Raw genomic sequence first — 26,500 nt, 5'->3', positions numbered from 1 at the left:
TAGATATTCGAGTGTACCTATGACTGTTACTTTTTTCTATTGCTTTTTGGTCATTTTCACTCTTGATCAGTTGGGTAGGATTCAATTTTCTTTTAGTTTTAGGGGCTTGGTTTTGTTGCTTTCTTTGAGAAGTAAATTTAATTTTGACTACATAGTGGTCTAAGCCTGTGTCTACTCCTCTGAGGACTTTTACATTGCAGATCTCCTTGAGGTGGTGTTTATCCATGAAGACATAGTCCAGTTGCCAATCTCCTTTAGTGTAGTCAAGATGTTTCCATGTTTTGAGTTTTCCTCTTGAAATATGTGGATTTTGAGATAAGGTTGTAGTTTCTGCAGAAATCGACGAGCCTCTGTTCATTTTTGTTTTCTTTTGGATTTCCCGATGACGTCATGATATCTTCTTTCTCTGCCTAGTTGAGCATTGAAAACTGCAATTAATTGTTTAAGATGATTTTTGAGGATGTTATTTATAGTTAGGTCGAGCAGATCCAAGAACATTTCTGTTTCCTAATGGTCTTTTGGAGAGTTATTTTTATTATTAGTGGATGCATGGGCATTTACTATAGTGTCGATTTTATTACATTTATTTGGGTTGAGTGGTAAGGCTCTTGGGGACTGCGACTTGAATCCTTGTATGGAGTTTATTACTTTGAGGCTGACTAAAAAGCCTGTTCCAAACTGTGGGACATTTTTCACCACTTCTATCCAGGTATAACTTTGTAGACTCTATAATTACTGAGATTCCATGCCATTGTCAGTGTTTCTTACTTCTTGCAGACCCATGATGAGAATTTTGCGGTGGTCAATTTGGCCAGTTATTATTTTTAGTTTACCAGTCTGCATCAGTGAGCGTAGATTGTGTATGGAAATGTAGGTCATTTGCTTTGGTTTGACTTTGGACTTTGTATTTTTGTTATTTGTGTATGTAGTGTTGAGGCATTCCAGTCCTCCGATTGCATGTTATCTTTTAAATGGCAGCCCACCATATCCAAATGCTGCCTTCTCTGAACTCTGGTGTTGTTTAGTTCAGACGGTGGAGTATTTCTTAAAAGACCATTCATGGTTGACTGTCAAGGGGTCACCTGTAGTGAGACTAGGTCCTGAGTTACAACTCTAGATGTGATCTAGTGAGGTGTGATTTGATGATAAATGAAGCTATGAAGTTTGTTTAGATTCAGTTCACCAGACAATTTTCTCATGTTTGTTCCACATATAGCCAACAGCTATATGTGGAACAATCTGTGGAGGCTCAATCTGACTTTAGTAAAAGTTACTTTGAAGAAAATTTAGAAAGTCTGATCTTAAATGTTACACCCAAATGTGATATTAATAAATAAATAAATATATTTATATATTATATAATTGATTAATGTGTATATATACATACATCAATTTTAATCATAAGATTGGAATACGTTTTCATTCTCTTGACTGAACAAAATATTTGTTCTGAAAGTTTTAAAATATTTTAATTTTATTAACAAACAATTTTAAAAAAATGAAATGTAAAAAGCTTAAAATTAATGTGTAAATGTAAACAAAGAAGAATTTATTAAATAAAAAATATCATTAAAGATTGCCATGGACCCAAAAACATTTTTTATATATGTGTATATATATGAGTTAAGAAATGAACTGCATGTAATCCAAAATTTACAATTTACAAATAAAGTAATAACAATGAAAAATACAGTAGGATGCCAATTTTCCAGATGTAAAAAAAAAAAACCAATACATTATTTAAAAAAATAAATCTTTGCTTCAATGTAAATTATTTTTATTGATATTTATTTTACTGAGTTTTTCAATTGACGTTTCTGTATTCATTTAGCAAAAACAAATAGATACCAGCCTCTGTAAAACTAATTATAAAAGCAAATTTCTACACATTGTACCGTATTACTATATCTCTTTTTTCTTACATTGTACATATGTTCCAAATTTCTTCTTAATTTTACGGAAATACATTTACTTTTTTATTTTTTTTACTTAGTGTCTTATCTATTAAACATTAAAATGATATCTGCAGTATATATGATGAAACTTTTTTAAATTGTCCTTTACAATTATCCAAATTTGGCCTTGCAAAGGTCCATCTGAATAATTGGTGTTCCACTGTATGTAAAATCTAATACCCTTACCACTTTATTTTCATCTTTTCAATTTTCTGATTTAACTAAGTCAGTCTCTTCAATTGCTAACGGATCTTTTTCAATATCACCATTACTAATATCAAGCACTTCCTCTTCCAGTTGTAGTAAATTTACTTGCTGTAATAAAAAGCAAAACATGAATGTTATAAAGTAAATATGTTTATGATTTTTTGTAAAATTTATTAAATAAAAATAAATTGTATCTCTAATTTGCTTATTTGGATTAGCAAAGGAACTCCAAGCCCCAAGAAAGGACGTCGTCTCAATCCAATGTCAAAGTGATGCTCTGTTTTTTTCAATTTCAATGGAATTGTGCGTACTATCAAGGCGTTTACAACAGTACATGAAAAAATTCACAAAAAGAAACCAGTATTGTGGCAAGACAACTCATGGTTCCTTCACTGCAACAATGTGCCTACATAATCAGCTTTGTCAATTCACCAGTTTATGTCAAAAATGAGATGATTGTCCCCCTTCAGCCTCACTACTCACCAGACCTGCCGCCTCCTTGTAATATTTTGTTATTTCCAAAATTAAATTGGCTTCAGGACTGCTTCGTAAAGTGGAAACACTGCTGGAAAAATTGTGTGAATAGGGAATGGGAGTACTTTGAAGGGGACAAGGACTAACAATTTGTAAAATTAACAATAAAAATTAAAAAATCTTTGTTTTGTTACTTTATAATATTGTTGGAATTATAATTTTTCTTTTACATTTTTTCTGCTTTTCTTTTGTTAATTACTAGTTCTAAAATTTCTCTAAGATATGAAGTTCAGTTACTTTCTGAACAGACCTTGTAACATGAAGATACTTTGTTATAAATAATCAATTAGTACTGGACTGTTTAGTGTAATGATACATACATAACCTGAAATAATTTTAATATTAAAAGTATTTCCAGTAATATTACAAGAAAATTAGTTGGGATAAATAATTTTATGTTAACATCATTTCTGCATTTATTTTTATTAAAACCCAAATAGGTTTCTCAATTTTTAAATTTCTTGTCAATGATTTTTTACATATGAATGGTTGGTTGTTTAGTAACCCTACTCATATTTTAAATAAAAGTTAAACATAACATTTTTGAATAACATTAACATTTAAAAAATAAAAGTGAAAATAAGACTTTTTATATTTTTAGTCTTATTATTTCTTAGATCCATGTCAAATTAGAGCACCAAATTATATTAAAATTAGTATTATTAATATTTAATATCACTAATTAAATAAGAAAAAAAATACTACTATAAATTAGTATTATTTATATTTTATATTTATATTTATTTAAATTAATTCATGATAAAATATAGCTTAAAATTAACAAATTATTTTATTTTAACAAATATTTACTTTTAATTAAAGCAATTAGTAACTGTTAAAATAATTAAAAGTGTATTTAAAGTTAGTTTTATTTTTTTAAGTTCATTTTACATATTTCTGTTAATATAAAACCATTGTAAGTAAAAAATATTGAAATGGTGCTCACAAAATGAATAAAAATAATGAGCTAAATAAAAGATACATAATATAAAAATCTCACCCTTCACTTTAGACTTTATACTAGATTCTTGAATTACACCAGTATCATCAAATTTTATTTTGGCTAACATAAAATCTGCTCCATCAGAAGAAACAAGAATTGATTGATTCCTGTTAAATAATGCAATATATACTGGGGCTGATATGTACAACAGTTGAGAACTTTTTCCAGTTAGCATTATTAAAAGTCCAGATGAAACCAGCACAAGAATTGAAGAACATTTTTGCAGTTCTTTATCTGGAAAATATCCCACTATTGGTAAGCAATTATAACGGTTAACAAATATGAGTGATAAAAACAGCTACTTTTCTTTCCAATGAAAACACCTACATTACACCTCACTTCATTTTCAACAATGGAAAATGTTTGAAAAATGATAACAGTTAAAGAAAAGGATAAGAAAAGTTTGACAATTCTGGGAAACAGGAGTTACACATCCTGTAAGTTCTTTTTACACTCTGCAGTGTAAAAATATACTTTATATTCTGCAGGCAGAATATAGAGTATAAAATTATAATGAAATTAAACACGAGGTTATCTACCTCATAAGGATTTAAGAAGATGTAAAATTGATGGAAAAGAGGTACCCCATTATAAAAAAAAAAAAAAAAAAATAATGAAGATACAAATATATCAAAGTTTCCTTCAATTTCAACATAACTAATTTTAAAAGTCTATATCAAGTGATAAATATAGTAGTAATTGCCATTAAAATCACAGTTTAATAAATTTGTGTTTTAAAGCAAGAACAGAAATTTTGTATTTAAACAAATATTCATGAACAAGTAATTCTAAAGTGTGTTCAGTATGTAATGTGAGGGAAGAACATATAATAGAATTTTTGGTGATGTGCCCAGAGCTATGAAAATTTAGATTGTGGTATTGAAAGAGACAATGGAAAAAATGAGCTGCAGGGTTACCTAAAAAGGAATAGTTGGTAGCAACTAGTTAAATATTGTAAAAAAGACATGAATTATTCTAAAAATAAGACATGTATTGTAAAAATGACATGAATTGTAAAAAGACATGAACTTTTATTTTATTAAACAGTTTAATAATTAACATTGGCTGTTGGCCAACTTTTAGTTTTGTTTTAATTTATAATATTGTTCGAATTATCAATTTACTTATTCTGTTTTTCTTTTGTTAATTAGAAGTTTTACAATTTCTCAAACAATCTAAAATCCAGAGGGATTATCTGTGTAAAAGAATAATTTTGAGATATAAATTGTATGGTACATATTTAAGTGTTTAATACAGATAACTATCACTATTATTAGCAAGTAAAAGAAATGAGGATCAAATAACAACAGAATTGCAGGTAAAGTAAGTAGGAACCACCTTAAAGATCGGCAGGTAAGCAGCAAAAGAGTTAAAATCTGATAACTATCCTAATAATGAGAATCAGAAAGGTAATAGATCAACACAATTAATTACATGCTTAAAATTAGTGAACCTAAAATAAAAGCATATTCCTTCTGATCAAAAGAATTAAATGTTTGGAAATATTTATTTTAAAATTTACTTCATCTTTACATATTTAAATTAGTGTATCATTAAACATTAAAAAAATGTAATAAATAGACATTTTAACACATTTTGTCTAAGATATTAAGAATACTTTATTATTAATAATAATAATATAATTTTAGTGGTATTATTACAGTTGATAGATATTACAGTTTGTAAATCAAGATTATTTCAGTTTGTGGTGCAATCATATGAATAGACTTTGGAATAAATCCTTACCATACATGTGTAATGTTTGTCTACAATCAGCTTAGCTGAGATATAATGTAGGTGTTTAATTTATACTGCATAAAATTCTTAAGTGGTCTTTCAGAGCAAAAAATCCAAAAAAACCTTCATATTTGTAGACAGTTTTGAATTTATCATACATCAATAAATACTAAAAAAGAATCATAACTTAATTTTTGGTGGTTTGGGTTGGTTATTTACGTAAAAAAATTTTTAAACAAGAGATCAGCATTCGAGTTCATCAGTAGGTACTGTTAAAAAAAAACAGACAAAAGTGGATACATAATCTGTTTTTGATCAACGAATAACAGAAAGACCAATAATCCTAAATGATGCTACACACATCATCCTCTCTCCAGCTCTGTACAAATGTACCTTATGCACTACAATATCGTAGAGGTACATTTCACATACTTCTATATTGTTGCACACAGAACATAAGTACAGTTTTAGAATAGGTTATTTTGTGCAGGTTACCTCTATAATGGTAGTTGGTTCTTCATGTCCGGTTGTAATCTGTGAAGGAATAAACACTCTCCCTTTGGCTGGAATTCCCTCTTTATTACTTTTTTATTAAATTTACTTCTATTTTGATTTTATTTCAATAATATACTGTTAACTATCAATTAAAAAAATTCAGAAGTCATTATTCTTTTTTCAATAGGAATTAGGTTTGTAGAGATTTCTTCAATCTCTATTATAAATGTTAAATGGTTATAACCCTTGGAACCCATGGATTTAATTTTTTTGAAATTCAAGTTTGCTTCTTCTTATAAGATAGTGAGTGTACTTGCCAATTATGCAGTTAAATTTCCAAATTTATTATATTTTATGGTTTTCAATTTTTTTTACTGAATAAAGAAAGAAAAAAATTAAAAGGTACTTTGTTAAAATATACTAACTTTTCATTCCATACATACATTTATATATATGATTTAGATTTTATTTACTGAACCAATTTTGCAGTATGATATAGAAAAATTTTTACATTCGATAAAAATATTAACATATATTTTTATTGTCATATCAATGTTTTAGGCCGTTATCAGAAGGGTCAATCATAAGACCAAATGATCTAGCTTTCTGATCACTTGACAGGATTTCAATTTTATACTTTGCTATTATTATTATTGCACTTCATCTTGGGGTTCACCATCAGCACACTACATCATTCAAAAAGGGGATTTTTCTAAATTTAGTAATTTTATTTCTCTATCAGATTCAACCTTAGCAATTTTTACTTCAAATGTGATAGTTTTAAACTTTATATTTTCACTAGTCTTCCAGTTTCCTGTTTCTTTGTACAGTCAGTTCAATTCCACTCCTGATGAAAGCAAGTTCATAAAGTTAAATTCCCACAATTATGTCATGAATAAGTCAGTTACATTACACACAAACACACACACACATACACATATGCACATGTTTTCCAATTTTTTTATAATCTACATATTTTATATTTTTTTTATAATTTGTTTTTTAAATTTTGGAACACAGGGGACTTTCCAGTACACATTCACAGAAACAATTGCTCTTATTTTTCAACTAAAATAAACTCCATAAACTAAACATGCAGTAACATAAAAAGAAAAGGATATACCTATTACCAAAGTTATAATCAATAGCTACAATAGGTTGTAATGAAGAAAATACTGTATGAGCCTGATCAGACTGTTGTGTAATGGAAAAAGCCAAAGCTTGTCCACAATTTAATCCAATAACAGGAATTTCCACATCATTCTCATTTAAAAATGGGAAATATTGTTGTTTTAATTCTTCAGACAATGGAACATCAATGCATGTAAACACAACCTGAAATAATACAACTTTACAGTCTTAAATGGAAGATAAATTTTATTATGATGAAACCTATGCCCTGTCGGAATGAAACTACAGTCCACAGATAGCAGTATTACTTTTGTGTAAACTACAAAAACTGCTTTATTTCATACTTATCAACAAATCTTCCTTCTTTTTATTACCTCAGAATGAACACATTTGTTAGATTTTATTAATATATAAATATAATGAATATATACTAAAATTATTGTTTGTTGCTCAGCTTTTATTGTCACTTCATTTCAATGTAGGGTCAATCCATTTGAAGTGAACCAAAAAACCATAAGCTGATTGCTTGATCAATTCATAAAAAATTTTAACTTACCCAATTGTTTCCTACATGTTTCAGGACCTTAAAATTATTTTTTTTAATTTTTCATTCATGCAGTTTACCTGTGGTGACCATTTTTGTTACGGTGTGCACATCTATTTCTGTGGTTGTAAGGGTTTACAGAAAAAAATCATCACTAGAAAACTGTTGGTCCTGGAAGGATGAAACAAAAAGCAATTTATTCTATGTAAAAGATTGGTCCACTGGTTTATTTACCTATCTGTTTTCTTTCTATGAGAAAATTACCAATAAAGTTGAACATGAAAAACGATGAAATTTCACTTTAGATAATTTTTTCAAGAGGCAGGGATGGCATACACAGTTTGAATTATTTGTTTATATGTAGATGTATGTTAGCAGTTTTACCATAAATAGTATTATTGGTTTTATATACTTACCCCTTAAGTTTTATGAATTTTTGAAAACTAATTTTTTTTTTAAATTCAAATTTTGGCTTCAAATAACTCTGATAGGGCTGGTGATAAAAATCCCAAATTTGCACAACTTGCAGTGTTTTTGTAGATGTTTATGACAAATAAAAAAGTTCCTTGTGTATTGTACTAAAAAAAAGTAATAACTTCTCAAGAATCATGAAAAACCTGTTACAAGCGATACCATTTTGACTCAAATAATTAAGTGCTCCAAGGGGGTTTCTTGTCTTCTTGGCATTTTAATATTTTTATACTTATTACTATAGTTGAAAAAGACTTATTTGAACCGTTCAAATGCAGTGTTAATGTTATAACAAGCGCTTTAAGTAATTTCCAGTCATCCGGAACATTCATGTTGCAACATGCTCATTTATGCTTGTTGCAACATTTAGCTTTGCAGTTAAAGATTGGTCAGTCTGACATTAGTCAGTGACCTGAATTTGTGAATTTAGTGATGAAAACCAACTTATTTTTTTACATGTTAATTCAAATGTCACTATTTGTAAATATCATGAAAAAACATTTTTGTCAAAATTCAGTCACCTGTATGGGCAGTTCTGCTGTGACCTTTTGAGAAATCATAAAAAAAAAAACAATTAAGAAAACTTCCTAACCTAACCTAACCAAGGCAAATAACATTAGAGCAAGCTCTTAAATAACATATTTTTCCAAATTTAAATTTAGTTCCTGGAAAGTCTCTTCATGTTAACCATTTCAAAAGTATTTTTTCTAAGCAGAACAAAGTACTATATGAATGCAAAAACCAAGAGCAATACAATACACTGCCCCACATCATAATGTTGAACAATTGGATGCTGCTTGCAGCATTTTGGGTGTATCACCTCCATCAAAATTCAAAAAATTAAGCACAGATCAAAGACCATCAGCATTAAAATTTAAAATAAATAAGGTATCTGAAAAATAATAAACTTCCATTGCTACAAAAACAGGCTCTTTCACAGAAGAATAATTAAAATTTTGCAACAATTTATTTTTCTTTAATAGTGTTTATAAAAATAAACCAATATAAAAACAAATTCTTGAAAAAATATGTATGCTACTCATTGAAATCTCAAAATTTGAATTAAAAAAAAAATAGTTTTAAAAAATTCATAAATATTTAGGAGAAAGTATATCACTATTAATATTATTTATCGTAAAACTACTAACATATACCTACATATAAAAAAATAATTCAAACTGAGTATGCCATTCCTGCCTCTTGAAAAAAATTACCAAAAGTGAAATTTCATCATTTTTCGTGTTCAACTTTATTGGTAATTTTCTCATGGAAAGAAGAGAGATAGGTAAATAAACCACTGAACCAATCTCTTACCTTGAGAAAATATGAATAAATTGGTTTTTGTTTCATCCTTCCAGCACCAATATATTTTTAGTTATGATTTTTTCCGTTTGTTTCATTACAATTATTATTCAGTTATTCTATATTCGAAGCTATCATCAATCAGTTCAGCTGATACCAGAGTGGAAAACAGTAGCATCAGTTACTAAAAATGGCCACAAAAATGACTGAATGTATTATGATGTGAGCTTTTAAAATGTTATATGAAAATAAATTTGGTTTATCATTAAAAATGTATAGATTCAAATGATTTTCACCACCAACCATCACGAACAAAAACATTACAAATTTACTAAAGCTACCCTCTCTGCTATCTTCATCATATGAAAGTAAACAGAAATGTAAATTAAAAAAAAAAAACAACATATTTTTAATTAGTGAACTCATTAAAAATTATTTTATTTGAAAATATTATTAATAATAATTACCTTATCAACAGCAGCTTCTAAAAGAGTAACAGTATACAAACAACAAAATGTATCTAGCATGTAAACATGTCCTAGTAAATTCTCAGAAAAAACTGAAATGGCAATAAACTTCTCTTTAAAAGCTGAAATAGCAAGTAATGTATCACACTGACTTAAAATCCCTGTCTTAGATTGTACCCAACCAAACAGACAACCTGGAGATAAATCAAACATGTCTACATCACTGGAACACCTAAAAATAACAAAAGATTTTACAATAATCAAGTACAAAATTTATTTACACAACAAATTAAGTAAAATTTAATTGGAAAACAATTTCTTATCTTATTTTTTTGTGTAACAGCATTGGCTTTGATTGTCATAACCATTTTGCCAAAAAATACACCAGGCTATTAATGCTTGACACAAGTAAAAATTACAAAAACAATCATTTTTTATTTCCTTTTGGAGACAGTCCTTTCGTAAGATATGTGGTATCTATCAATACAGTATCACAATGCTTAAATTCAGTAATGTAATACACAAAGATATCTGTTAAATCAGATGATTATGTTTCTATCTCTTAAGAGAGTAGTGAAAACTGACTATGAACTTTTTGGTAGATATCTTGGACATGTCTGAATCTACATGATAAACATCAACCCTTTTGGTCATTCAGTTGATCGAGTCATTGTTTACTACAGTTGCATAACAGAAAAATGCTAAGTTAAAAAATTTGAAATTTTTAATAAAACTGAAGAATTTGAAAATGCTTTATTGATGGTTTAATGATTTTATTAAGACTAAGTATCTCATGCTTGTGTTTGAGTAACACAACTTAATATTTCAATTCAGTATCGCACATTGTATATTGACAGACACTGCATGAAAATGTTTGGACAGGATCTCAACATGAAAACGTTTTGTGTAAAGATGATCCCAAGGATTCTCACACCAGAGAAAAGAATGCACAAGAAAATCTACACTGACATGCTGCAACTTGATACCAACCCAAAAAAAACCAAACAACTTTTAATGAAACCTCGAACTTCCAGTAGATTCTGAGATCGAAACAGTTTTGAAAAACTGTTTTTGATCGACAAACGTTGCTAAAATCAAACAACCTCCATGTTTACTGGATATGGTCCCAGAGCATTATTCTAATCTATGCTTAAAGGAACACATTTTGAGTTAGTTGCAGTAAATAAACAATAGAACGGCAGATGTGTTAAAACATTAAACAGAAACTGGTCTGCACCATGCCTTCAAGCAGTGGAAAACAAGAATTCATTGGTATGTAAGAGCAACTGGGGCAATAATGAAGGGAACAAACATCACAATTTTAATAAATATAAATAAGGATGAGTTATTGTATCAATCTTGTTATTTAATAGATACTTCTTGTAAATGTCATCAACAACAAATATGCAAATTAAACAAACTGGGTGGAGTAACATAATCTAAAAGACAAAACTTTCATTTTTAAGGTACTGCGATAGTAGCAGAGAACAAAATAAATTACAAAAAAGCTTGCTAGAAAGCTTACATAGAACTTATTACAAAAGCTTAAATAAAATAGAGAGTCATATAAAGTAGTTTATATTTAGGATTTCAGTCTTTCAGATGTAAACACCTTTTTTTAGAAAAGTAAATTTAATTTATCAACATTTTACCTACATGTTCAAACTGTAAAATCCTTACTAAGATGCTAAAGGCATTGTGGATTCACACTAAAGAGGGTTTCAACAATCTAGAGTGATCTTTAGACCTAAGTGATGTACCTGTAGTATACTACGGCAATTTACTCTAAAAAATCTTTTAAGATTTTATTTTCATGAATTTCTCTTAAATAACAAAGAAGAAATTAATGTTCTCTTAATCAAGATCAGAGATATCTTCTGTTGGAATTTCTTTGACACCAGCAAATTTGTAGATCAGTGGAGTATAACACTACTTGATTTTAAGAAGCAACTGACTACTGATAACCTCTATGACAGTGAATTAAAATTGTCATTGACCCACAAAAAGACAGATTAAACAGAATTTTTTGTTTTTATTTTTGACTATGAAGTCAGTCATAGTTTAATTGTGTTAATAAAAGGCCCTACTCAATTTAGAAGTGTATCATAATTATTCAGAGACTGATTCATCAGTTTAATTTTATTCTATTTGGTGGTACTCATACACAATCACAGAATAATAGCCTGATATAGATAGTGTAATGCAACAGATTCATCCCTTTCTGGTATGAAGAATCATATTACCAAGCAAATGAGGTGGTATCAAAAAGTTCCTGGACTATATTCAACAATGAAGCTGTGCAATGCATTTAAGGTCTAAAGCCTACTCAGTCAGTCTACCAGGTTTGCAGAGTCAGTATGGGCAGATGTGTTCAGTCAATGTTTGATTTTATAACTTCATCTCAGTACCAATCTGCTGTAGCTGATAAATCTGAATAAGTTTTTTTTTTTCAGGGGTGAAAAATATTTTCATGTTATCATCACCCAGTAAACAAAAATTAAAAATATAAAATATAACAAAAATAAAAACTTAAACAAAAATATTAAAAATAAAAAAATATGCAACTACTATCACAACTACCTATAAAAAATTACTTACAACTACTATCACAGACAAAATATTAAAAATAACTAATATTTAGTGTATATATAATATATTAGTTATACTATTATATAATTATCTGATTATATATAATAGATCAGACTCATTGTCATTTACTGTTTCTAGAATTCATTTGAAATTTAGAAAGTGTGAAAGGGAATCTCTGTTTAAATATGTAAACCATAACTTCACTTTCTTTACAAACGCATTTATAAAACTTATATCTGAAATATTATGATATTTCTCTTGAAATTCAAGATTTAACTTGTTTAATTTTGACGTGATATCTGCCAGGATATATAAATCTAGTAGTCATGATATATCATTAAGTTCATGAAAATATGGTCCAGGAGATAATTTCAAAAAATCTCTTATTTCATCTAGCAGACAGCAGAATTGTTTCAGTGTTTTACCCATACTAAGCCACCATACATCTTCATGAAGAATTATGTCACCATACCAAGTATCTGATATATTCAAAATAATTTGAAACAATCGATAATGTGTAGAAGACGATCTGATATAGTTCACACGAGTTACAACTTTCATGACATGATCAAACTTTTAAACCTTTGCACATAAAGCTTCCTAGTGGATAATGCAGTGATAAGAAATAAATTTTGGAAATGATTCATCCTTAGTACAAAGAGATAGAAATCCATCACCCCTACCAATCACATAAGACACCACATCTGTTGTTATAGCAACAAGCTTTGAAAGTTACTATCTTTGACAAATTTAAAGAATGCATTAAATATGCTTACTCCCCTAGTTGACCATGAAGTGGCTACAGTTTGAGAAATGCTTCCTTCATTTTGAAATCATAGAAAATAATTCTAATAAATATATACAACTCGACAATATCAGACATGTCAGTACTTTCATCAAACTGGAGTGAAAAATATTCACATCGAGACTACAAATTATTAGAAATCTACTTAACCCACCTAGCAACAGTTTGATGAGACAATTGTAGTCCTTTAAAGGAAGACATAAGTGCAGATTTATCTTTGTGACCTTTGAGCAGAGATTCAGCAGCTGTGATCATTACTTCTTTTATTACTTCCCAATCACTAAACGGTTTTTTCCTTTTAGCTAATATGTAACAGATTTTGTAAGAAGCTTCTGTCAACTAGTGTTCTGAACAGGTTCCTGAACACAGATTGTTGCAATTGTAATTTAGATTTAAGGTCTTTCACTTAAATCAGTTCACAATTCACAGGAAATTTGTTATTTAACAGTTTGTGGTTCGTCAAAGATTTTGCTCTATATTACTTCTTTTAGAAACAGACATGCTAGCATTACACAATAAACACACAGGTTTTCCCCTATATTCAATAAAACAATATTGATTCTCCCATTCACTGTTAAAGCTGTAAGTTCTTTTAGCCATGTTAAGACTACACTAGATACTATGTTAATATAATATCTCATAATTTAAAGAACTTCACTTTAAAAACACTGATAACATGTGGAATGTATAACATATCAGGGTCAAATTCATCTCCTTATTGGCTGAAGACTTAATTACTTTGAAAGACAGAAACTCACTGGTTTTCCTAAATAACCAAAAATTCACTGGCCACACCTACAAGCAAATTAATTTAAAAACTCTCTCTCACAAGAAACATATGTTTCTATTTTAGAAACATCACATTAAAACTTATTAAAATAGATGTTAGGAAATACAAATAATGAAAGGGACTCAGTTTTACCAAAGAACAGAAAATTCACTGTCTTTTAAAACTGTTAGGTATATATTTATTAACAACTAACTGGCCAGAAATGACTATCAATAGTTTAATTAATGTCTGAAAAATCTGTGGCTTTGTGAATAATGCAACAATTACTAGAAAAAAAAAACTGTTTTTTTAGAAAATAAGTTTCAAAAGAATGTCAGTTTGAAATTTATTACAAAGAATGCTTGAGTGGAGAGCAGACCACCAGATGAGTAACAATTAGATAGCTTGTTCTGTCAAGCTAGACCCCCTTGTTAGGAGGATCTTAGAGATACTTATACCATTACAAACATGGTTGTAAGGAAATGGATTTGTCAACAACAATGACAAAGAAATTAACACATATTACAAAGACTGGCAGAATTACTTCTGTTGAACTACTGTAAAATATAACAGCTAAAATATATTTTTTATATCCTTTTTTCAAGATGTAACATATAATGTTACTTTAAAATATGAATTAGTATTAAAAATTGGTAAATGGACACAGGCACCAAAGATGAAACGAAGGGTGCCATGGCACCCGTAGGACCTGGGTTGGGCAGTGCAATCTAAAAGCACCTGTATTAAGCCGAAGGAAAGCATGATGTACATCATCCAGTATTTTAAGCTCTGTATAATGCGCTGAAGAGTAGGCAACACAACCATAATCTAAATGGGAACGAACTAATGAATAATACAAATGCAATATACGTGACCGATTAGCTCCCCAATTAGTGATGCAAAGGACTTGCAGCATATCCAAAGTTTGGAACATTTTGTTTTTAATTGTTTGATGTGTTTGACCCACATAAGGCAGCTATCAAAAACAAACCTAAAAACTTGACCTCAGGAGAAATAACAATTGAGAGAAACTTGCAGAGCAAAAGGGTCCTGCAGGCTAGAAAAACTAAACAGTTTGTTTTCTTAGGTGAAAAGGTGAAGTCAGTAACCCTAGACCAAGCTTCAAGGTGAGATGTAGTTATTTGCAGTAGACTATCTGCTGTGGCTGTTGGAACGGGTTGTAATATATATAGCAAAATCATCAATAAATAAAGAACATGAAACAGGTGGCTGTACATATTTAGTAATACAGTTGATAGTTATAGAAAATAAGGTGGGACTTAATACACTTCCTTGAGGCACTCCATTTTCCAAGATGACGTTTAGTTATAAAGTTATCTACAACAGAAACACAGAAAGTTTGGTTATTTAAGAAACCCCTAATAAAACCAAGCATATTGTCCTTGACTCCCCATTTTTTGAGGATGTTTAGAATACCACATGGCCAGGCTGTGTTGTATTCTTTCTGATATCAAAGAAGATAGTAATGAGGCGCTGGTGGAGTAGGAAAGCATTTTGAGTAGCTGCTTCCAATGACACTAAATGGTCAATGGAAGATCGTCCTTGTTGGAAACCACACTGTTCTGGAGAGAAAAGTTCATGTCTCTATAAGTACCATGTAAGCCTGTGGTTCACCATTCCCTCTGTTACTTTGAATAAAATGCTGTCAAGGAAATAGGGCAGTAGATTGAGGGGCATGTTTTGTCTTTACCAGGTTTAAGTACTGGTACAATTATGGTTTCTGATAGACAGGTGGGAAGACTTGTGTGGACAATAAAAACATAAATATTCAATAGGTGTTGTAGCGCTGAATTAGGAAGGTGTGACAGCATACAAAGACAAATGTTGTCAGGTCCAGGAGAGATGTCACATGAGTTTTTTAGTGTGTGACAATTCATTAAATGCAAATGAAGCATTTAATTCACCAGACGAATCACCAATGTTTAACAATAATACTTCCATCTGTATCTTGTACTTCTGAAATTCATACATGTTTGATGAAGTGAGAAACACCGAATGGTAACAATCTGCCAAGATATTAGCCACTGCAGAAAGTGACGAAAGGAGTTCTCCTTCATGAATAAGCCCAAGAATAGTTTGTTTTGGTTATCCACAAATTGCATGAATCTTTTTCCACAGCAGACGTGGCAGTAATGTGCGAGATAGTGTCCACGTATTTCATCCATGACTTCCTCTTAGTGGCTAAGAATACCAGATGACATACTGCTCCAGCCTCTCGGTACAAACTCAGATGTTCAGTTGTAGGCCTGCAGTTAAATTTGTGCAGCGCCTGCTGTAGTTTGCTAATAGCATTTTGGCAATCATTCCAACAAGGAACAGAACATCTAGGATTGTGGGATATATCTATTAGCATTCTCAAGTATCAGGAACGTAAAAGAGGTAAGTTGATCAAGAGCGTCTGCACAATCATACTGTGATGGGAAGGCTTTATGGTAATCATTCCAATCTGCCTTTTCAACAATCCATCTCCATGGCTTCCTGTTCACCTTGGGGTCGACACCAAAAGCAGTAATAATTGGCCTGCGGTCACTGCTGCAAAAGTCATCACAAACAGATCAAATAAAACTAGAGTAAACTCAGTCAGCATAAGGAGAGGTTGATGTTGGGCAATGTACTAGCTAATAGGGAAGTGAATGTGTATGACCCATCAATCAGTAGACAAAGGTCCAAGTCTTGTCTCCCTCTGTTTATCATATTTCCTCAAGAGGAGCAGAAAGATGAGCCCCAGGAAATGATGGGCACTGAAGTCTCCTGCCTACTATTAATGATGGTGATAGGATTTGTGTAAGGAGATTTAATATATCAAGAGCAGTGAACTCAGAGTTTGGCGAGAAATAAAAATTGCAGATATGCGATTTGAAGGGATAAAGATGTTTACTGCAACCGCAGGATTGAGGATATCTAGTGATATTCTTGTAGCAGATACCTCATTCTGCATGAAAACAGCAACTCTTCCATTCTCTCTAAATGACAGCTGTCTCTCGCAGAAGTAGTTTCTGAACGTTACTGCACCTTGTTGGAGAAGATGCATTTCTTGGAAGTACATTATTAGTGATTCAAGTGTGCAAGTCAGTACTCTAACATCTTCAATGTGGGACCAAAGACCTCGAATGTTCCATTGGATAATGATCATAAATACGGATAATTATAGATATAGAATTACAGGTAAATGTAATAAAAATTAATTGTAGGTGATCCACCTTTTCTTGAAACAGGACAACCGAAACCTTTGAAACACTTAACCTTGTATGATTCTGTAAAGTTTTAAAAGGCATTTTTCAGCTCCAACACAAGTTTTTAAGCTACATGAAAGTTTTGAGGATCGTAGAATATCAGTTGAAAATGACAACTGCTCAAAGAAGCCAACCAAAAAAAAAAAACCCAAGCAATTGATGGAAAAAATTTATAAGTTCACTCATAAATGGGGACTAACATTGAACAATTCATAAGTTATAAAAAGCTTCTTTCTTTTTCCTGTTTTGCCTCCGGTTACTACCGTTCAGATAATACTTCAAAGGATGAATGAGGATATGTATGAGTATAAATGAAGTGTAGTCTTGTACATTCTCAGTTCAACCATTCCTGAGATGTGTGGTTAATTGAAACCCAATCACCAAAGAACACCGGTATCCACGATCTAGTATTCAAATCCGTGTAAAAATAACTGGCTTTATTAGGACTTGAACGCTGGTACTCTAGACTTCCAAATCAGCTGATTTCGGAAGGCGCTGATTTTACCACTAGACCAACCCGGTAGGTCAAAGTTATAAAATAGCTGGAATTAGTTTAGGGTCTGATAAGAACTTTAACTGAGAACTTGAATGTACACTGTATTGCTGCAAAATTTGTCCCCCATTCAACAACAACCATGTATTGATGTTTGACAGAATCTACAGATAACTATGATCAAAATTTCATCTCTATCATAATGTGTGATAAAAGTTAGGTTAACAGGAAAAAGCTGAGAGAATGCATCAGTCACAGAAGTTTAAGAACCTAAAATTGGCAAGACCAAATAGGGTGGAGCAGATTCTAAGTGAATTTTGATTATGAGTTCTGTGATCTCATACGGACTATTTACAAAAACGTTTTTTTATCTAGAATTATGGTTTTTTGAGATGTAGAAAGATGTGATATGAAAAACTGAAATGTGTTGCACATATAACAATGCACACTGCTTACACAAAAAAACAGTTTTTGACAGAAAAAATAGGCCACTCATAACTTTTACTTTAGATCAACAATAATGTTAAAATTATATTAAACTATTTAACTGTTTTAAAAGATCTTTTTTATTTTATATAAAATAACTGAACGTATAAAGACAATTTTTATAATTCAATTCATCATACTTGAGATCAATCTCTCTCCATATTACAAGAGATTTCTGGTATCTCAAAAATCTTTTTACTAATTACCTTTGACATAAACATTCTTACTTAATTTATAATTAAAAATAAGTTTTACAATGTAAAAGCAGGTTATATTAACTGCATAACAGACTATAAAACTAATGAAATATTTTTTACTAACCTGTTTTTAGCTTCATCCAAATGATGGACTCTATAATGCAAGTCATAAATTGTACCAATTGAATCAGCAGCATATATACAATGATTTGTCATAAATATATTGATAATAGGATGTGAAAATTTTAAATCATCCTAAATCACCAAAATAAATCAAAATTTAACTGTTAATCCATAAACAACTAAATAAGAATAGCTAACTAAAAGAAAAAATATAGCAAAGAATGTGAGATGAAAAATGATAAATTCGGATAAAGACTGTACAAATAACCCAAAAGGAAAGAGGATTGTGGCATTCAAAATTTATGGTGAACGACGGCTAGATAAGACTTTGAGAAGAGGAAGTAACATAATAAATGTAAGAGAAGAGTTGCATAAACTATTCAATAAAGTTAAAGAAAGGTCATGCAAGTTTGTAAGTCACATACTGTGATACTGAAGTAGACTTAGATACTAGAGGAATGTTAAGTTTACTTAAAACCCACACTAAAAAATATAAAATAATATTTTTTCAATTCTTAATTTAACATTTTGATTTTTCAGAAGTTGACATCTAATTAACAAACTCATAAAACCCATAACTTGATGCTAAGTAACAAATATATTAAATAAAGAAATTGGAAAAGTATGTCTTTCTACTTTTTATATGGATTTATACCAGATGGGCCAACTCATTACTCTCGTAAAGGTCATTGAATACAAAACAAAAACATATTGAATTCATAACTAGCACTTTATTGAAGCTACATGATTACTTATTACACTGTTTCCCATTTTGTCAATACATTTCTGCAGATGACTTGGGACACTCATAGTTATTTGCAGAGTCATGTATTGGAATCTATTTCTTCAAAAATATTTTGAATAGCATCTTTCAAGTCCTCAATTATTTATGATTTTGTACATAGACTTTATCTCTAACAATTCCCCAAAAGAAAAACTCCATGGGTGTAATGTCTGAAGATTTGAGTAGCATTTCTATTGCTCCTCGCCATCCAGTAACTTTCCCAACAAATAACTCACAATGTTTCACACAGATGTTGCATAATGGGTCAAGGCTCCATCAGCTTGAAAGTAAAGTTGAAGTCGTAGTTCATTTATAGCTCCAGAATGCCATAGGTTGCCAATATTTCCAGGTGCACCTCTCCCAATTACTATTCCATTCAACAAAAAAAAATCAAGGCCCAATAACTCCACAACACGAAATACCACCCCAAACAGTAACACCAGGTTGATTTAGTTGCCTCTAAAAACAGCTGCATGGTTCTCAATAGGTACACCAATATAGGATACCAATAGGTACAGCTGTCTGTGGACATGGCCCGTTAATTTGAAACCTCCTTATTACTCCAAATTATCTTAGAAAACAATTCATTATCATCACCTTCTCTTAATTAATTTAACATTGTCTTGCAAAATTGAAGCCTACGATCACCATCGTCTTACAGTAGGCTATGCATGAGACGAGGTATGTAATGTTTGAATTTGTTCTTATGTAAAATTCTCTGTTCTAGAAATATTCTGTTCAAGAGGTAGCCTATGAGTAGAATTTTTAGGACTCTGGATAACTGCTTGTAAAATTTTAAGCTTCGTTTTATCACTTAATGATGGCCTACCTGACCTGGGGCAGTCTGCTGAGATACATTTCTCTCAAAACCTTTTACTAAATTATAGACAGCCTTCCATGTTGGAGGAACAATGTTGAAATGTTTATTCCACTCAATTATAACCATCTTTGTACCAGGTTTTTAAAGCAAAAACTCTTTCTTAAGTAAACATCTAACAAGATGTTGTAAACATCTTCAGAAGTTAGAATCAACAATGTTCAATGAACATAACAGCAGTATACAACAGATGTCTGATTGAATAGTAGTACACTCTGGTGTCAATAACTACCTGATAAAAACAAAATATGGTAATTTAAAATTGATGGGAAGATCACAAACAAGATTATCTTAATGTTTACAATGGATAGTGACTTCTGGCCCACTTGGTATACTGATTTTAATTTTATGATTATTTTTTTAGTAATAATTATTTAAAATATGAATTACCCTGCAGTAATAGATGCCATAATGATGAAACGCTACGAGAAAACCTAGTAAGATAACAGAATTTTATTGCTTTTTATTCTAAGGTTTCCAATTAATTTTCTTGAATTTTTAGACAAAAATAGTTAGCTTTCAGAATGACATGGGTTTATAAATTATTATGCTACAACAATCCAATATTTGGCGACAACAAAAAATCTTCCACATAAATTAAATGAATAAAAAAAATTGCCAATTTGACCAATAAAGTATTAAGAAGTGTAAACCTTGCCTTACCTATATCATTACTTTATTGGTGATTTGTCATAATCTTACATCATTTATGTCGTCAAAACTACACAAATAAATTAAAACATATGGGTTGAATGCTACTTCTTTCCAATCAACAAGTTTTGTTACTTAAAGTGTGTTTGGGATTATGTAAATTTTATTCAATAATCTACAAACTTTCAATCAATACAATTTTACTTTTCAGATATTGTAACTACAATTAACTTTACTAAACATCTCAAAATGTTCTTTCACCTAATTAGACTAGTAGTGACCAGTAGTGATATAAGATGGAACTTGCAAACACTAAAGATTTATATATTTTTATTACAACTTGGTCTTCAAAGAAAGTTCATTTTTTAAATGTTCAACTAGTGTGAAAATGATAATAGAAGATAGCAACAGCTGCAGAATTGTAAAGGTGGAAGTCAAGAATTTGATCTATAACATAAAAAATAAATTATGGTGAAGAATTTATATGAGTGAGAAAATGAATTTCTTGGAGACAAATCCTGGGGCCATGTGAGGCACTTTTAAGAAATCTTACCATAAAGACCAGTACTACACTTGTATGCTTACATTCTTCTACAAAAGTTAATAATTTGTGTGCTAATCCATTTTTTTCTCATTCAGAATCGATAACTAAATAAAATCTGAAGAATACAAGACTATTAGAAATGTTTGAAGAAAACTCTGACAATAATAAGATGTTAACAGCAGAAAGTTTTGGTATATGACTACATAAGTATAAAATAACATTTTAGTAAACAGAAAGGCTTTTATCTATGTCTGCATGCAACTTAGATGTCAGCAAGCGTTTACACACACATTTTAGTTTTACTGGTATGCCAGCAAATGTCAACCTTTACATTCAAAAAAAAAAACTTAGATGCACAATAATTGGTCAGATTTGGGAAAAATAGATTAGGTAGAAAATGACAGTTTTGCATTTGTTAACTTAGCATGGAATGTTTGTAAGAAATGGTTATTATAATACACTGCAATAAAGTGAAAGGTACGGTTAGTCTATTAGTAATAATGCTTATGTGTAAACTGTGCAATCCCATCTGCAGTTTTATTCAGAGCCTACAGATAAAACTATAGATTGCAATAATGTTCATTCTTTCAGTGTATTTTTAAAGTTTACCTTTTGGATCATTGCAGTGTTATTTAGAAATTTCAAATTTGTTATAAAATTGAACAAATCATTTTCAACTTCTTAGAGATTTATTCAAAAAATTACTTTGACTGGTTGCATTAGCACAAGTTTTGCATTAAGTCAAGCATTGGCAAAATTTCCTTTTTTTATTGATGAATTAATTCATCACAGATGCTTACAAAGAAACATGTGTATGGGAACATGAAAATCGATACTTTTATAGCATATTAAAAAATAAAATGTCATGCGTAACTGGGATTCAAACTCGGGGCTTCCAGATTAAAGGCCAAGAATCTATTGGTCTGCCACAGAGTTTGGCCTTTCTTTTCAAGTATGTTTATTTATATATTACCAACAAAAAATTTCAACTGATGTAAACCAGTACAATATAGGAATGCAAAACTTCTTCACTTGTACTACACTACAGAGATATTAATTGAAATCCTGTTTGCAATGGTAACAGAATAAATGAAACTACTGCACTGTTTTAGTTGTTATAAAATAAGTATTTAGATTACATCTGCCATTAGTCAAGCAAAAACATGTCAAATTTGAAAAAAACACTTTTATACAAGAATAATTAAGATATTTAGCAACTGATATATTAGGATATCAACAATGTCTTTAATCTGGAAGGTTCATGGAATTTTTTACTTGCTCCAAAATTCCTTTTTGGTAATATGTGGATGTAGTTACTAAAGAAAATAAATATAATTAAAATGAATTAGTAATTTAATTATTATTAATTTTCTTAGGATAATGACTCAAGTTATGTCTATTATAATAGTTATGAATACAAGAATTGCAATTCATGCTACCAAGTAACTCAAAATAATTTGAATCATATAAGTACCTGGGTAAAACATTAAACTTATTTTCAACCCTTAAATACGACATGTTATTCTATATACATTCTGAAATAAGTACATCACTAATTATTTGTAACATACCTTTTCTACAGTTTGTTCTTTAAACAACGGTTTATTTTTTTCATCGATACAATTAAAGATTGTAACATAACACGAATGCCAAACTGCAATAAATAACCTTAAATGATGTTTTATTTTTAAACATCTAATTCCATTAGAAATAAAACGACATCTAGAAACTATTCCAAACGAATCGCGAGTATCATCCATGGTCAAAAATTTAAACCAAACATAATAAAAATTTAACTTATGTTCAGATAATACAATGTTGGCTTCAAAACTAATCACCTAAACTTCAACTTTAATTTCCAATAGAATAACAAGAGTGAAACCCAACAGTTGATTTATTGGTTATGTTTTTGATTTATTCGTTACGCTTTTGGCGCCTAAACTGTTTCGTAGCCGGCCTCCTTGATACGAGTGGTATTGTCTCGGCCTTTCATCCAGAGATACTGGGTTCGAGTCGCAGTCAGGGCATGGCATTCTCATACACGTTACAAATCGTTCATCTAATCCTCTCCTCTGAAGCAATACATAACGTTGGTCCCGGAGGTTAAAAAATAACAAACAAAACTGTTTCGTAGAAAAGGTTATCCGAAAACAATGCTACCTAGTGTTACTTTGAGTAAGTACATTTACTAAAAATAAAGCAGATTTTTTTGTTGTAAACCAGGGCATTTCACTTTATCTAATTTTTTTTCTCAATAACAATTACAATTGGCTCTCTTGCGGAGCCATAAAGTAAGTTTCCTGACAAAAACATGTGATAAGGGAGTCCTTAAGGAACCTCCAAAATAAGTAATACACAATAAACAGTTGCAAGTGTCCAATATGAAATTTCAAGCTCAGTCATAAATCATAAAAATTAATTTCAGCACCATATAGACCACAAGAACAAACATTAATTTTTTTTTTTTTTGTCTTCAGTCATTTGATTGGTTTGATGCAGCTCTCCAAGATTCCCTATCTAGTGCTAGTCGTTTCATTTCAGTATACCCTCTACATCCTACATCCCTAACAATTTGTTTTACATATTCCAAACGTGGCCTGCAATTTTTTCCTTCTACCTGTCCTTCCAATATTAAAGCGACTATTCCGGGATGCCTTAGTATGTGGCCTATAAGTATGTCTCTTCTTTTAACTATATTTTTCCAAATGCTTCTTTCTTCATCTATTTGCCGCAATACCTCTTCATTTGTCACTTTATCCACCCATCTGATTTTTAACATTCTCCTATAGCACCACATTTCAAAAGCATCTAATCTTTTCTTCTCAGATACTCCGATCGGCCAAGTTTCACTTCCATATAAAGCGACACTCCAAACATACACTTTCAAAAATCTTTTCCTGACATTTAAATTAATTTTTGATGTAAACAAATTATATTTCTTACTGAAGGCTCGTTTAGCTTGTGCTATTTGGCATTTTATATCACTCCTGCTTCGTCCATCTTTAGTAATTCTACTTCCCAAATAACAAAATTCTTCTACCTCCATAATCTTTTCTCATCCTATTTTCACATTCAGTAGTCCATCTTTGTTATTTCTACTACATTTCATTACTTTTGTTTTGTTCTTGTTTATTTTCATGCGATAGTTCTTGCGTAGGACTTCATTTATGTCGTTCATTGTTTCTTCTAAATCCTTTTTACTCTCGGCTAGAAATACTATATCATCAGCAAATCGTAGCATCTTTATCTTTTCACTTTGTACTGTTACTCTGAATCTAAATTGTTCTTTAACATCATTAACTGCTAGTTCCATGTAAAGATTAAAAAGTAACGGAGACAGGGAACATCCTTGTCGAACTCCCTTTCTTATTACGGCTTCTTTCTTATGTTCTTCAATTGTTACTGTTGCTGTTTCGTTCCTGTACATGTTAGCAATTGTTCTTCTATCTCTGTATTTGAACCCTAATTTTTTGATGCTGAACATTTTATTCCAGTCTACGTTATCGAATGCCTTTTCTAGGTCTATAAACGCCAAGTATGTTGGTTTGTTTTTCTTTAATCTTCCTTCTACTATTAATCTGAGGCCTAAAATTGCTTCCCTTGTCCCTATATTTTTCCTGAAACCAAATTGGTCTTCTCCTAAAACTTCCTCCACTCTCCTCTCAATTCTTCTGTATAGAATTCTAGTTAAGATTTTTGATGCATGACTAGTTAAACTAATTGTTCTGTATTCTTGACATTTATCTGCCCCTGCTTTCTTTGGTATCATGACTATAACACTTTTTTTGAATTCAGACGGAAATTCCCCTTTTTCATAAATATTACACACCAGTTCGTATAATCTATCAATCGTTTCCTCACCTGCACTGCGCAGAAATTGTACAGGTATTCTGTCTATTCCAGGAGCCTTTCTGCCATTTAAATCTTTTAATGCTCTCTTAAATTCAGATCTCAGTATTGTTTCTCTCATTTCATCCTCCTCAACTTCCTCTTCTTCCTCTATAACACCATTTTCTAATTCATTTCCTCCGTATAACTCTTCAATATAATCCACCCATCTATCGACTTTACCTTTCGTATTATATATTGGTGTACCATCTTTGTTTAACACATTATTAGATTTTAATTTATGTACCCCAAAATTTTCCTTAACTTTCCTGTATGCTCCGTCTATTTTACCAATGTTCATTTCTCTTTCCACTTCTGAACACTTTTCTTTAATCCACTCTTCTTTTGCCAGTTTGCACTTCCTGTTTATAGCATTTCTTAATTGCCGATAGTTCCTTTTACTTTCTTCATCACTAGCATTCTTATATTTTCTTCGTTCATCCATCAGCTGCAATATATCGTCTGAAACCCAAGGTTTCCTGCCAGTTCTATTTATTCCGCCTAAGTTTGCTTCTGCTGATTTAAGAATTTCCTTTTTAACGTTCTCCCATTCTTCTTCTACATTTTCTATCTTATCTTTTTTACTCAGACCTCTTGCGATGTCCTCCTCAAAAATCTTCATTACCTCCTCTTCCTCAAGCTTCTCTAAATTCCACCGATTCATCTGACACCTTTTCTTCAGGTTTTTAAACCCCAATCTACATTTCATTATCACCAAATTATGGTCGCTATCAATGTCTGCTCCAGGGTAAGTTTTGCAGTCAACGAGTTGATTTCTAAATCTTTGCTTAACCATGATATAATCTATCTGATACCTTGCAGTATCGCCTGGCTTTTTCCAAGTGTATATTCTTCTATTATGATTTTTAAATTGGGTGTTGGCAATTACTAAATTATACTTCGTGCAAAACTCTATAAGTCGGTCCCCTCTTTCATTCCTTTTGCCCAGATCGTATTCACCCACTATATTTCCTTCCTTGCCTTTTCCAATGCTTGCATTCCAATCTCCAACTATTATTAAATTTTCATCTCCTTTTACGTGTTTAATTGCTTCATCAATCTCATCGTATACACACTCTACCTCATCATCATCATGGGCGCTTGTAGGCATATAGACGTTAACAATCGTTGTCGGTTTAGGTTTTGATTTTATCCTTATTACAAACATTAATAACATAGAATAAAAAGAAAGAG

General features: G+C 30.7%; 1 protein-coding gene across 1 annotated transcript; it reads right to left on the bottom strand.

Moving 5' to 3' along the window:
* Positions 1 to 1,707: 1,707 nt before the first annotated feature.
* LOC142327614 (uncharacterized) lies at positions 1,708 to 23,501 on the bottom strand. The gene is made up of 6 exons (XM_075370814.1): positions 22,990 to 23,501; positions 18,564 to 18,694; positions 9,847 to 10,078; positions 7,062 to 7,266; positions 3,697 to 3,933; positions 1,708 to 2,270 (listed from the first exon to the last, which is right to left on the bottom strand). The coding sequence occupies exons 1-6, from the start codon at positions 23,176 to 23,178 to the stop codon at positions 2,233 to 2,235; spliced, it is 1,032 nt and encodes a 343-aa protein (XP_075226929.1). The 5' UTR covers positions 23,179 to 23,501; the 3' UTR covers positions 1,708 to 2,232.
* Positions 23,502 to 26,500: the final 2,999 nt, after the last annotated feature.

Source organism: Lycorma delicatula, chromosome 7, assembly GCF_047948215.1.
Source record: "Lycorma delicatula isolate Av1 chromosome 7, ASM4794821v1, whole genome shotgun sequence".
In the NCBI taxonomy this organism is placed as follows: domain Eukaryota; kingdom Metazoa; phylum Arthropoda; class Insecta; order Hemiptera; family Fulgoridae; genus Lycorma; species Lycorma delicatula.
The sequence above is the reverse complement of the archived record's forward strand: the minus strand, read 5'-3'. Positions and strand labels throughout refer to the sequence as shown.

What these genes read in the sequence shown, in the direction of transcription:
- LOC142327614 (XM_075370814.1), bottom strand. Translation starts at nt 23,178, where the DNA reads ATGGATGATACTCGCGATTCGTTTGGAATAGTTTCTAGATGTCGTTTT. An exon ending in TTGGATGAAGCTAAAAACAG is followed by an intron (nt 10,079 to 18,563) that starts GTTAGTAAAAAA and finishes TGTTATTTTTAG; the next exon opens with GTGTTCCAGTGATGTAGACA. An exon ending in TATAAAGTCTAAAGTGAAGG is followed by an intron (nt 2,271 to 3,696) that starts GTGAGATTTTTA and finishes TTTTTATTACAG; the next exon opens with CAAGTAAATTTACTACAACT.